The sequence below is a fragment of the Salvelinus sp. IW2-2015 genome, linkage group LG4q.1:29, assembly GCF_002910315.2.
Source record: "Salvelinus sp. IW2-2015 linkage group LG4q.1:29, ASM291031v2, whole genome shotgun sequence".
Classification (NCBI taxonomy): domain Eukaryota; kingdom Metazoa; phylum Chordata; class Actinopteri; order Salmoniformes; family Salmonidae; genus Salvelinus; species Salvelinus sp. IW2-2015.
The window spans coordinates 59,194,315-59,208,300 of record NC_036842.1 but is presented as its reverse complement, the minus strand read 5'-3'; the positions used below and the strand labels follow the sequence as shown (position 1 = coordinate 59,208,300).

Genomic DNA, 13,986 nt, shown 5'->3' with positions numbered 1-13,986 from the left:
ACAGACAGGAATACTGTACAGTATGTATTCATGAGCAGTTAGGCTAAGCAGTATAGTTTATGACTGGCTAGATGATATTGATCCCAATGATACCACACTATACTTCTAAGCAGACAGCGACCATTGTTATGAATATGGAACAACAATTTTTGAGAACTGAATCTATGTAAGTGATTGAAGTGTTTATGGTAATATGTTTATGTAAAGAGATTGAATAGGCTTGGTTCCAATCAGATATAGACATTTGGGTAGTTGTCTGCAGCGCGTCAGTCATATGCATGTATGGATTACCAAATATGCAACTAATGGATCAATATTATTTAGTGTGGGTTTTAATATATACTGTTTATGCTACGTTAGAAAGCACACTTTTATGCTATTAAGAAAAGCTCAGATTGTTGGATCTTGATGAGGTGTACAGAGACATCAGGAGGTACTGCAATGGATTTTGTTCTGTTTAAGAAAAGGACATGATTGACATTGTTTAATTCCTTTCTATCAACAAATATTGCATTATATATTGTGTATGAAATGCCATAGGGATATAATTAAACCGAAACATTTATCTTGAAGTTTGTGTCTGAAGTTAGCCTGTGTACAACTTTTGGGCGGGGGTTCAGCTTGCTTCAGATGTGGGCCTTTAGGTCTCAGTACTTTTTGCTCAGTGTAGTATATATTTTAGAATGTATTTGGTTTAAACTCAAATCAGATAAGCACACAGAGAACCTATGATGCTATTTTCTATACTACGATGAGCATAGAAAGTACATGCTCAACTATATGACTTTGAAGTTATGGAGCAAATGCCATTGCCAAAGAATGCAACACTTGCCAAGTATCACAGCATGATACTACATAGAAAAACAACACAAATGTCACAACCGTTATGTTTCTTTAATATTCTTTACAGTTGGAAAAGCTATTTCAACATGTTTATGTATTTTTGCATGTGAATGAAATAAATAGAAAAAGATGAATAACATTTCAACACACAAAAAAAGAAGCAAAGCACTGTTGCCCCACAGCACTTACACTAAGCACCTTGGGTAAAAAAAATTGGGAGCCGCGAGGTGGCGACTGGGCTGGCGAGGCGGAGTAGGAGTCTTGGATGGAGTGAATGTCTTGAAACGGAAGGAGGAAGAGGACAAGAGAGCCCAGAGTGGACCTCACAGGAGAGCTTACGGTCAACACAAACACAGAGCCATTTTGGTAACACTTCAAATGAACTATGTGTCAGACAGACTTCACCTTGCTATCACACGTGAAACCATGTTTCACTTAGTATTAGGTGAAACATGGCACAGGAGGTTGGTGGCACCTTAATTATGGAGAACGGGCTCATTGTAATGACTGGAGCGGAATCAGTGGAATTGTATCAAATACATCAAACACATGATTTCCATGTGTTTGATGCCATTCCATTTGCTCCGTTCTGGCCATTATTATGAGCTGTTTTCCCCTCAGCAGTCTCCTGTGGTCGTAGGACATTAAATATAATATATGACAACTGGCTGGCTAGCCATCAAGCAAGATGTAGTAGTTGGACATGAATTGTTTTGAAATGTATGGATCAGTTATGGGATGCCATGGCCAGGTTCACGACTACGAAGGTTATGACAGATAGTTCAACCCAAGTGTTACATATATCTAAACTGAAACAAATAAAACATTAAAACTGCAACAATAAATAAACTATTGTAAACAAATAAATACGTTTCATTTGAAAAATCCTTCAGACATATAAAAACTGGCCCCAGAAAAAGTGAAACAGCAACAAATGACTACAATATCATGAGAGAGGTATTTGTGTGCTTCAGTTGGTACGAGATTTGCAGATGCCAATTCAGTTAGTTGTATCTTTTGAGCTATCAGACTTTAATTAAGATGAAAGCCACATCTACAGTAGAAGCCACATCTACAGGAAGTTCATCTACAATAAAATCGTAGAGCTTTAAAAACTGGATTGCATAGTTTGATGTTTGTGCATCATAATAGACTGCATTTATCTTGCTACTGCATTAACATACAGGGCCTTTGGGAAGTATTAACACCCTTCCCTCTTTCCACATTTTGTTACGTTACAGCCTTATTCTAAAATGTATGAAATTATATATTTGTTTCATCAATCTACACACAATACCCCATAATGACAAAGTGAAAACAGGTTAAGCATTTTTTGCACATTTATTACCAATAAAAAACTGAAATACCTTATTCATAAGTATTCAGACACTTTGCTATGATACTCAAAATTGAGCTCAGGTGCATCCCGTTTCCATTGATCATCCTTGAGATGTTTCTACAACTTGATTGGAGTCCACCTGTTGAAAATTCAATTGATTTGGAAAGGCACACCTGTCTATATAAGGTCCCATAGTTGACAGTGAATGTCAGAGCAAGAATCAAGCCATGAGGTTGAAGGAATTGTCCTTAGAGCTCCGAGACAGGATTGTGTCGAGGCACAGACCTGGGGAAGGGTACCAAAAAATGTCTGCAGCATTGAAGGTCCTCAAGAACACAGTGGCCTCCATCATTCTTAAATGGAAGTTTGGAAACACCAAGACTCTTCCTAGAGCTGGCCACCCGGCCAAACTGAGCAATCGGGGAGAAGGGCCTTGGTCAGGGAGGTGACCAAGAACCCGATGTTCACTCGGACAGAGCTCCAGAGTTCCTCTGTGGAGATGGGTGAACCTTCCAGAAGGACAACCATCTCTGCAGCACTCCAACAATCAGGTCTTTATGGTAAAGTGGCAAGACGCAACTACTCCTCAGTAAAAGGCACATGACAACCCGCTTGGAGTTTGCCAAAAGGCACCTAAAAGACTCTCAGACCATTAGAAACAAGATTCTCTGGTCTGATGATGCTAAGATTGAACGCTTTTGCCTGAATGCCAAGCGTCACGTCTGGAGGAAACCTGGCACCATCTCTACAGTGAAGCATGGTGGTGGCAGCATCATGCTGTGGGGATGTTTTTCAGCGGCTGGGACTGGGAGACTAGTCAGGATCGAGTGAAAGATGAACGGCGCAAAGTACAGAGAGATCCTTGATGAAAACCTGCTCCAGAGCACTCAGGACCTCAGACACTCAGCCCCAGTTCTTCAAGCATGGTTCTTGTCATAGCTTAGGTTTGAAACCAGAGCAGGCGGCTAATGTTACATTTGGGCCCTTTAGTGATTGTTTATTTGATGTTAAATCAAACCAAATTATGCAATTCATTAGTTGTATTGAACCCAATTGAACATCTCTGGAGACCTGAAAATAGCTGTGAAGCAATGCTCCACATCCAACCTGACAGAGTTTGAGAGGATCTGCAGAGAAGAATGGGAGAAACTCCACAAATACAGGTGTGCCAAGATTGTAGCGTCATACCCAAGAAGAATTGAGGCTGAAATCGCTTCCAAAGGTGCACATTATGTAAATGTCATTTCATTTTTTATTTTAATATACATTTGCAAAAATGTCTAAAAAACAGTTTTTGCTTTGTCATTATGGGATATTGTTTGTAGATTGCTGAGTAAAAAAATCGATTTAATCCATTCAAGAATAAGGCTGCAACGTAACAAAATGTCGAAAAAGTAAAGGGGGCTGAATACTTTCCAAATGCACTGTAAACTAGATAAATATATCAGCTATATGACCTGTGAATAAGTTCTACAATAAAACCAATTTTATAGTGACTCTTGTGCTAAACATATTGGCCAACCTACTGTTATGTCAGTCTGTTAAGAGCCCCTACAGCCAACTAATCACAGGTAAAGATAAAATGACAAATTCTCTGACATCAAAATGGCCGACTGGTGTTTCTATAGAAACCCAACTGTAAACAGCATTTTGATGTAAAATTCTCCTTTACTTTAGTGTAGTTTTACAGTAGAGACAAAGTGGTCACCATACAAGGCAAACGTTCAAATCGTTTGTGCCACTATGACCAATTAACACATTTACGAGAAGACAGGAAATATACAACACGTGTACTGGTGAGGGAGAGTGTATTCTGAGGTGATGTTGAGTGTTTTGCCGAACCAGTGATCCCTGTACGATTTTCAGTTTTGTGATCCCTGAAGTGGAGAAGGTGAGCGCCTAGCCGTTGTAGCTACAGTACTAGTTAACATGACTTAACGCACCTGATATTTGCCTTGCACGGGCATTATAACTTTCTTCCTATTTCAGCAACAGTATTTGTCTAAGCATTTTGTCTAAGCCAATTCAAATTTAACCCTAAAATAAAGTTTTATTTCTCGATCTATAGTGTCCTATAGTTACTCTTTTTACATTTTGTGATTTATAATTCATTGGCAGTTAATTTTGTCCGCACATGAGGACTACACAGGGATGGTAGAACTGTGAAAACATCTTAAATATAACATTCTAAGAGACATGACACTTTTGAAAACTGCGTTTCATCCTTAATTTATGAGTCTTTAAAAAAAAACTATTTTCATAACATAAAAAATATTAACAAACATACTGTTGTTTTTAAAATATGTTCCTCTGTACAAACTGTCATTGTTCATGAGACTTAAAGGATCAGACCGAAAAGCACCAGTAGAAATATGAAATATCATATTCAGTTATGAAACCTAGCCACTAAAAATAAAATCACACTGTACAAAGACACATACACAAAACACAGTAACAGTCATTTGTTGCTGTTTGATAAAGTAATAATATTAAAAACTCTTATACACAAATATACACTTGTGTACTTCGGTTACAGGGTGAGACAGCAATCACAAAAAAAAAATGTACTTCACGCTTCACATATGAAATAAATATATTTAGAGTTATTAATTCGCCTCTACAAATATATGGCATTGTTGGACAACATTGTCCTTCTAATTTATAGTTTTAATTTTTCAGCCTAAGTTCCAAATGGGAACCATGTGTTTCTGATGATTCCCAATGTGGAGCAGCATTCTGTGTGTGTTCTCCCTCTCCCTTGTTTCTAATCAGCACCATGCCACTGCAGGGCCCAGTGTAGGTGGGCTGGGGCTAACGTAGCCTAGCGCTGATGCTAGCGCTCCATTAACTCTCCTTACAGAACCCCTAAAACACAGTAAGCTAGCCGCTAGCCTCTAGCTGCTAGTCGCTAGCTGCTAGCGGACGGCCAGAAGTACACTCGCTGTAATTTAAGCACACCCCCATGTCTACTCACGGTGACGCGCCCCAGTGAAGGAGGAAGTCAAGGGGGAGTTAGGGAAGAGGAAGTACTATCGTACCGGCTTCCATGGTCGGCGGTGCCAGGATGCGCTGCCCGGGCACAGGTCCAGGTTACACTGCTCCACGTCGGGAGGCTTGTCCAGGATGTCACAGTTGTGGTCGTTGAGTCTTTGACCGTTGGGCCGTTGGCATACCACCTGGCGCGTCCTCCTGCCTCCACCACACGTCTGGGTACACTGAGAGGCAACAAGGGAAGATGAGGGGGGTCACTGAGTATTCAGCAGGCTCCTAAGTACAGTATGTCAATAGATCTTCTTTCAGGGCAGGATTAGATGAAGAGGTGCAGAGGAAAGGAAGTGACTTTAGACTATTGACACATGCCCAGGAGTCTGAAATGGGTATCTGTAGTTTAGTAGTGGACTGTATTGCATGCCCAGGAGTCTGAAATTGGTATCTGTAGTTTAGTAGTGGACTGTATTGCATGCCCAGGAGTCTGAAATGGGTATCTGTAGTTTAGTAGTGGACTGTATTGCATGCCCAGGAGTCTGAAATGGGTTCTGTAGATTCTAAGTAGTGGAACTTATATTTGCATGCCCAGGAGTCTGAAATGGGTATCTGTAGTTTAGTAGTGGATTATATTGCATGCCCAGGTGTCTGAAATGGGTATCTGTAGTTTAGTAGTGGACTGTATTGTTGTAGTGTTGTTTAACCGAAGCAGATCTGCTTAATAACCTTTTACTGCAGTGGGCTAAATCAGGGTCACAGGGTGTTTCTTGGTAGTCTTAAACAAATCTTTTTTGAAACAAAAGTATACACCTAACACACATGGCTATGGACTTACAAAAAAGAAGACACCTGTACCATGTCAGATATAGAGTTGAATGTATAATATTTTGAGTTTGCATCCCAATACTACAATTTATATACATCACAGAAGACTGAAATATAACAAAACCGTTTGACATAGAAACACCGGATTGTCAGTGTCAAAAATAAATAAAAACTAAGTATGAAATATTAATAACATTCCACCCATGAGGCCACTAGGTCATTTGACTGCAGGAAAGGGATGCACATAGTCCTTGTACTGCCTGTGTACTGACCTCTCCCCAGACGCCGTAGTTCCACAGAGGGCAAGGTCCTGAGTCGCAGTTCTTGGACTCTGCAGGTTTGACCCTCTGGTCACAGTGGCTGGTGCTGCGACCCTCCGCATCCTGACACACCACCACCCTCCTCTGGAAGCCCCCTGCACACGTACTGGAGCACTATGGACGGGCACAGAGTGTGTTACAGACAGAGGGGAAACACACACAGACAACTTTGTACAGACCAGCTGCAATGTAAACCAAAGCCAGCTGTGGAGTTAGAGTACACTGTGGAGTTAGAGTACACTGTGGAGTTAGAGTACACTGTGGAGTTAGAGTACACTTGGTCCACACACAGATGGAAAGCATCGGCCTTAGAAGGATAACATGACACATAGAACAGCCTTGAACTACGCAGCAGGTATTTTCTGCAACCAATTACAGTTACACATCACATCCTTGCTGTCTCAGTAAGAGATCTCTATGTGAGATACAGCAGCACGCAGTTAGACAATTAAGTGAGACAGAGCAGTGAATGGAGATGGTATCGAAGTGCCAGGGGGTTTTCTTGACCATGTAACCCGACCAGGAATGGCATGGTCAGGTGACATGGTCCTATGGTTCTGTACATACTCCTCCCCAGGGTCCCGTCCTCCACTGGTTGTCTGCCGAGGGGACGTTCCAGCTGCTGTGTCCCGGGTGGGTGGCGGGGTCGTGGGGGCTGTAGGGCTGGTCGTTGGGCCTCTGGCGGTACACGGAGGGGCAGGGGCCGCCTGTACACTCCTGCTCTGTGCTGGGCCTCTCGTCCTGATCGCAGAAGGACTCGTCAACCTGGTGGTGGTAGTTACTGCACACCACCTGCCTGGTAGCCCGGCCCACACCACACGTCACTGAACACTGGGCAGAGAATAGACAAGGTCATATCACTGAACACTGGGCAGAGAATAGACAAGGTCATATCACTGAACACTGGGCAGAGAATAGACAAGGTCATATCACTGAACACTGGGCAAAGAATAGACAAGGTCATATCACTGAACACTGGGCAGAGAATAGACACGGTCATATCACTGAACACTGGGCAGAGAATAGACAAGGTCATATCACTGAACACTGGGCAGAGAATAGAAAAGGTCATATCACTGAACACTGGGCAGAGAGCAGAGAGAAGATCAAATCATCAGACATAAGTGATGCATTCTTTCAGTAGTAAAGGCAACTTTACTACAAAATAGCTGTTGACATATATTTATACTAATAGAGTTGGAAAAATTACAACTATAACATACAGGAGACCACTCCCAAGAGCGCCACTGGCCACACGGGCTGAAGCAGGCTGAGGATTCTGGGGGCCGGAGCAGCTGGGCACAGTAGGACTCGTCTGCCACTCCACCCTGGGCGTCCCGACAGCTGACGTAACGGGCACGCTTCCCTTTCCCACAGGAGACAGAGCACTGAGACAGGCACACAGAGGAACACAAACATTTAAGATCAGACGTATAGTAAAAGCATTGTGTCAAACTGTCTCCCTTCTATATCTAATAGTACAAATCAAACAGTGAAATGCTTATGGGCCCTTCCCTACAATGCAGAGAGAAAGAAAGTAGAGAAATAATAGAAAAGTAAAACAGGTAATAATAAAAGTAATAATAGATACAGTGCGGAGAAGAAGTATTTGATACACTGCCGATTTTGCAGGTTTTCCTACTTACAAAGCATGTAGAGGTCTGTAATTTTTATCATAGGTACACTTCAACTGTGAGAGACGGAATCTAAAACAAAAATCCAGAAAATCACATTGTATGATTTTTAAGTAATTAATTTGCATTTTATTGCATGACATAAGTATTTGATACATCAGAAAAGCAGAACTTAATATTTGGTACAGAAACCTTTGTTTGCAATTACAGAGATCATACGTTTCCTGTAGTTCTTGACCAGGTTTGCACACACTGCAGCAGGGATTTTGGCTCACTCCTCCATACAGACCTTCTCCAGATCCTTCAGGTTTCGGGGCTGTCGCTGGGCAATACGGACTTTCAGCTCCCTCCAAAGATTTTCTATTGYGTTCAGGTCTGGAGACTGGCTAGGCCACTCCAGGACCTTGAGATGCTTCTTACGGAGCCACTCCTTAGTTGCCCTGGCTGTGTGTTTCGGGTCGTTGTCATGCTGGAAGACCCAMCCACGACCCATCTTCAATGCTCTTACTGAGGGAAGGAGGTTGTTGGCCAAGATCTCGCGATACATGGCCCCATCCATCCTCCCCTCAATACGGTGCAGTCGTCCTGTCCCCTTTGCAGAAAAGCATTCCCAAAGAATTATGTTTCCACCGCCATGCTTCACGGTTGGGATGGTGTTCTTGGGGTTGTACTCATCCTTCTTCTTCCTCCAAACACGGCGAGTGGAGTTTAGACCAAAAAGCTCTATTTTTGTCTCATCAGACCACATGACCTTCTCCCATTCCTCCTCTGGATCATCCAGYTGGTCATTGGCAAACTTCAGACGGGCCTGGACATGCGCTGGCTTGAGCAGGGGGACCTTGCGTGCGCTGCAGGATTTTAATCCATGACGGCGTAGTGTGTTACTAATGGTTTTCTTTGAGACTGTGGTCCCAGCTCTCTTCAGGTCATTGACCAGGTCCTGCCGTGTTGTTCTGGGCTGATCCCTCACCTTCCTCATGATCATTGATGCCCCACGAGGTGAGATCTTGCATGGAGCCCAAGACCGAGGGTGATTGACCGTCATCTTGAACTTCTTCCATTTTCTAATAATTGCGCCAACAGTTGTTGCCTTCTCACCAAGCTGCTTGCCTATTGTCCTGTAGCCCATCCCAGCCTTGTGCAGGTCTACAATTTTATCCCTGATGTCCTTACACAGCTCTCTGGTCMTGGCCATTGTGGAGAGGTTGGAGTCTGTTTGATTGAGTGTGTGGACAGGTGTCTTTTATACAGGTAACGAGTTCAAACAGGTGCAGTTAATACAGGTAATGAGTTGAGAACAGGAGGGCTTCTTAAAGAAAAACGAACAGGTCTGTGAGAGCCGGAATTCTTACTGGTTGGTAGGTGATCAAATACTTATGTCATGCAATAAAATGCAAATTAATTACTTAAAAATCATACAATGTGATTTTCTGGATTCTTGTTTTAGATTCCGTCTCTCACAGTTGAAGTGTACCTATGATAAAAATTACAGACCTCTACATGCTTTGTAAGTAGGAAAACCTGCAAAATCGGCAGTGTATCAAATACTTGTTCTCCCCACTGTACATAATGAGTAATGATAACTTGGCTGTCTATACACAAGGGGTACCAGTACTGAGTTGATGTGCAGGAGTACGCGGTAACTGAGGTGTAAATGTACATAACTGGAAGACCCATCCACGACCCATCTTCAATGCTAGTGACAGGTAGTAAACAGTAGCAGCAGTGTAGTGATGAATCCAAAAAAGTTACTGCAAAAAGGGACAATGCAGATAGTAAAATAGCTACACGGACTAACTATTTAGCAGTCTTATGGCTTGGGGTTAGAAGCTGTTCAGGGTCCTGTTGGTTCCAGACTTGGTGCATCAGTACTGCTTACCGTGCGGTAGCAGAGTTAACAGTCTATGACTTGGGTGGCTGGAGTAAATATTTAGGGCCTTACTCTGACACCGCCTATTATAGAGGTCCTGGATGGCAGGGAGCTCGGCCCCAGTGATGTACTGGGCAAAACGCACTACAATCTGTAGCACTTTGCGGTCGGATGCCAAGCAGTTGCCATACCAAGTGGTGATGTAGCCAGTCAAGATGCTCTCAATGGTGCAGCTGTATTACTTTTTCGAGGATCTGAGGACCCATGCCAAATCTTGTCAGGCTCCTGAGGGGGAAGAGGACTTTTCGTGGCCTGTTCACGGCTGTGTTGGTGTGTTTTGACCATGATAGGTCCTTAGTGATGTGGACACCAAGGAAATTGAAGCTCTAGACCCGCTCCACTACAGCCCTGTCGATGTGGACGCGCTCGACCCTCCGTTTCCTGTAGTCCACGATCAGCTCTCCTTTGTCTTGCTGATGTTGAGGGAAAGGTTGTTGTCTGGGCATCACACTGCCAGGTCTCTGACCTCCTCTCTATAGGTTGCCTCATCGCCGTCGATGATTTAGGCCCACGTGTCAGCAAACTTGATAATGGTGTAGGTTGAATCGTGGGTGAACAACGAGTACAGGAGGGGACTAAGCACGCAACCATGAGGGCCCCCGTGCTGAAGGCCAGCGTGGCGGATGCGTTGTTGCATACCCTCACCACCTGGGGGCGGCCCGTCAGGAAGTCCAGGATCCAGTTGCAGAGGAAGGTGTTCAGTGTTCAGGGTCCTTAGCTTAGTGATGAGCTTGGAGGGCACCATGGTGTTGAACGCTGAGCTGTAGTCAATGAACAGCATTCTCACGTAGGTGTTCCTTTTATCCAAGTGGGTAAAAGGGCAGTGTGGAGTGCAATTGAGATTTGGTCCTCTGTGGATGTGTTGGGACAATATGCGTTATTGGAGTGCGTCCAGGGTGTCTGGGATGATGGTGTTCATGTGAGCCATGACCAGCCTTTCAAAGCATTTCATGGCTACAGATGTGAGTGCTACGGGGTGATAGTCATTTAGACAGGTTACCTTGGCGTTCTTGGGCAAAATGTACGTGAAAACACTTGCCAGCTGGTCAGCGCATGCTCTGAGTACGCATCCTGATCATCCGTCTGGCCTATGGAGAGCGAGACCACACAGTCATTCGAAACAGCTGGTGTTCTCACGCATGGTTCAATGTTGCTCGTGGCTGGGTTTCACTTTGTAATCCATGATAGTTTGCAAGCCTTGCCACATCGGACGAGCGTCAGAACCGGTGCAGTAGGATTCGATCTTAGTCCTGTATTGACGCTTTGCCTGTTTCATGGTCCGCCGAAAGGCGTAGCGGAATTTCTTATAAGCGCCCGGGTTAGCGCCCCGCTCCTTGAAAGTGGCAGCTCAAGCCTTTAGCTCAGTGCGGATGTTGTCTGGCTTCTTGTTGGGATATGTACTGTAGGTACGGTCACAGTGGGGACGACGGCGTCAATGTACTTATTAATGAAGTCGGTGACTGATGTGGTAAACTCCTCAAATTGGGTCCCGGAATATATTCCAGTCTGTGTTAGCGAAACAGTCCTGTAGCTTAGTATATCAACTCATACTGGTATATAACAACAGTCTCTTTCAACAAACGTTTGAGACACCACTTCCTCTGTAACTGTAACAAACTGTGTGAATAATTGGTCATTCTCTCTCTCTGTCTTCATTAAAGACTACTCCATAAGGTTTTCACCTGGTGATATTCTAGTTCTAGCGAACTCAACAGGAGGACAAGGTGAACATTACCAAGCGGTAAATACCTACAGCAATCAAAAGTTTCACTTCTGAGGGAAATGTACGTGTGTTTTTGTCGGAGGGACCACACTTGCGCTAGCCTCCTCTTAGACATGCGAGCTCACCGCCTCTCTGTCAGACATTACTGATAGTCTGAGATTCATGTTTGAAACCCAAGCCTGGTGTTTAGACCTGGTTTTCATTTGCACTGGAAAACAATGCAAAGCATTAGACAGACAGAAGCCTAAACAAGGCTGACAGACTGCCTAGGCCAGGATGAGGGAGCGGGTGTGTGAAGCAGGGGTGTGTGAAGCAGGGGTGTGTGCTGCATTTTAGAAACTACTGTACCAGTATGAGCACTACTGTATAGGTGAGTGTGTATGGGCCTATATAAGGGTGTGTGTGTGTGTGAGCCGTTGCTGTGTTCACCGTGGTCCAGGAGCCGTATCTCCACTGTGTGAAGAGCTGACCAGAGCTGTCAGGGCGGACGGTGCTGTGTTGAGGAGAGGCCCAGGGACACGGTGCCACCTCACAGTCCTGGCTGTCCCTGGGTCTGGATGCAGCGTTACACTCCCTGTCATCCACCGTGTCACCATACGCCCCTGACACACACCTCACAGCCCGCATCTGGTAACTATGGCCACACGTCACCGCACACTGCAACAACACACAGGAGAGAGACACACAGGGTCAGACAGTAAAACCTTGGCTAGCAGATCCGTGATTACTTCAAGGAAGGGTGGACGCAGTTTTAACTCACACAGAGTCTAGCCCAGCTAAGCCCAGTCTAACTCAGTGTAATTGAAGCCTACTACCTCCCCAGATGCTCACCTTCTACCCCAGATCGCTGTGTGTGTGTGTGTGTGTGTAGGGGTGCACATTTGGTGTTGAGTTGGTGGAGGAAGTGCTGCAGGATAGGTTTATTTGGGCAGTAGATTATGATTACATAGGTATTAACAGACAGATATATACCAGCTCTGTCAATAGAAGTATCTGAGTATCCCGCCCGCCAACTCGTTCAGCTGAGTCAATGAATGGTCAAAGACATTCCTTAATTCGCTAAATTGCTCATTCATTTATTTATTCGCTAATTTGCTCATTCATTTATTTATTCAATAATTTCAAAATTCAAATCTCCAGACCGGGTGTGCGTATAGTATAGGTCTTCATGGGTCTGAGTGGACCAGACATACCCGAGACCCGACTACGGCCCAATCGAGTTCGGGTCTGAAATTCTAACTTTTCCTCGGGTCAGGGTTGGCTCCTGTTTGATTGTCATCAGGTCCCGGGGTCTATGTAATTACAGCTGAGTGGATCAAAATGGACCCAACCACGGCTCTGCATAGCCTACAGCATATTTATTTTATGCTAATAAGGTAAATTAATTGAGTTATAGAAAACTTAGCCAACATATAAAAGACTCGTTAACCAGAAGAGCAACTTGGCTGATAAACATATTATTTTGTCACTTGGGTCCAATCGGGTCTGGTCTAGGTCGAGTTATCCTCAGGTCCATTCCGGTCGGGTCTGATTGCCCTTGGGTCCAACTTCTTGGACTCGTGAAGACCTCTAGCGTATAGACTGAGAGTATTGGACTAGCAGACTCACAAGGTGTGTGTGAGTGTGTGTGTGTGTGTGTGGCTCCTTCTAAGGCAGTGGGGAAACCTAACAGCCTGGTGAGTTATGGAGTGGTGTGCTCTGACTTGAGCTGCCATTTCCTCCCTAGCGTTTTCACTCTGCCCTCATATCCTGTCGGAATAAATCTGACCCCACACACAGACACACAGACAAACACCACCGACACACACAGGGAAAAGAAGGGGATATACTGTATGTACAACCAGACATAAATAACACACACTATAATGTCACATACTCCAAAATTAACTATTGCACTCCTATGCACACACTAAGATTCAAACACAGATGCACACCAAGAATCTGATTCTGTCAGACACACACACACACAGATCCATCTGGACTCACCGGTCCCCAGACTCCGACCTGCCAGGAGGCACACTCTGGCAGCTCACAGCTCCCCACAGCCGGAGGCTTAGTGTTCGGGTCACAGAAGTGTTCGCTCAGCTTCTCCTCTCCTACCCCCATGCTACAGGACACCTGCCTGTGCCTCATCCCCTTCCCACACGTCACCAAGCACTGGGAGGGAACACAGAGGGAAAGATGGGGTGTAGGAGGAAGACTAATAAAGTCAAGTTGGTCACAACAAAGAGCCGTCGATTTTGGACATTTGAAAAGGTCCAAAAACAAAACAAAAAAACACAAATGCACAGCACTGGCTCAAACTTGATGAGGCTCAAAGCTTAACCCTTTGAGTTGTTTCTGTTTTAACCCTGTAACCACGTGTAATTAACGGGTCAAAAATCGAC

The 13,986-nt window shown here is 44.3% G+C and overlaps 1 protein-coding gene across 1 annotated transcript in view; it reads right to left on the bottom strand.

The window, feature by feature from the left end:
* The window catches only part of LOC111960968 (A disintegrin and metalloproteinase with thrombospondin motifs 20-like), a 140,620-nt gene that overhangs the window by 40,969 nt on the left and 85,665 nt on the right, over nt 1–13,986 (bottom strand). The window contains 6 exon segments of the mRNA XM_070442987.1: nt 5,221–5,397; nt 6,265–6,426; nt 6,880–7,143; nt 7,536–7,700; nt 12,029–12,256; nt 13,586–13,756. Coding sequence (XP_070299088.1) covers nt 5,221–5,397; nt 6,265–6,426; nt 6,880–7,143; nt 7,536–7,700; nt 12,029–12,256; nt 13,586–13,756 — 1,167 coding nt within the window.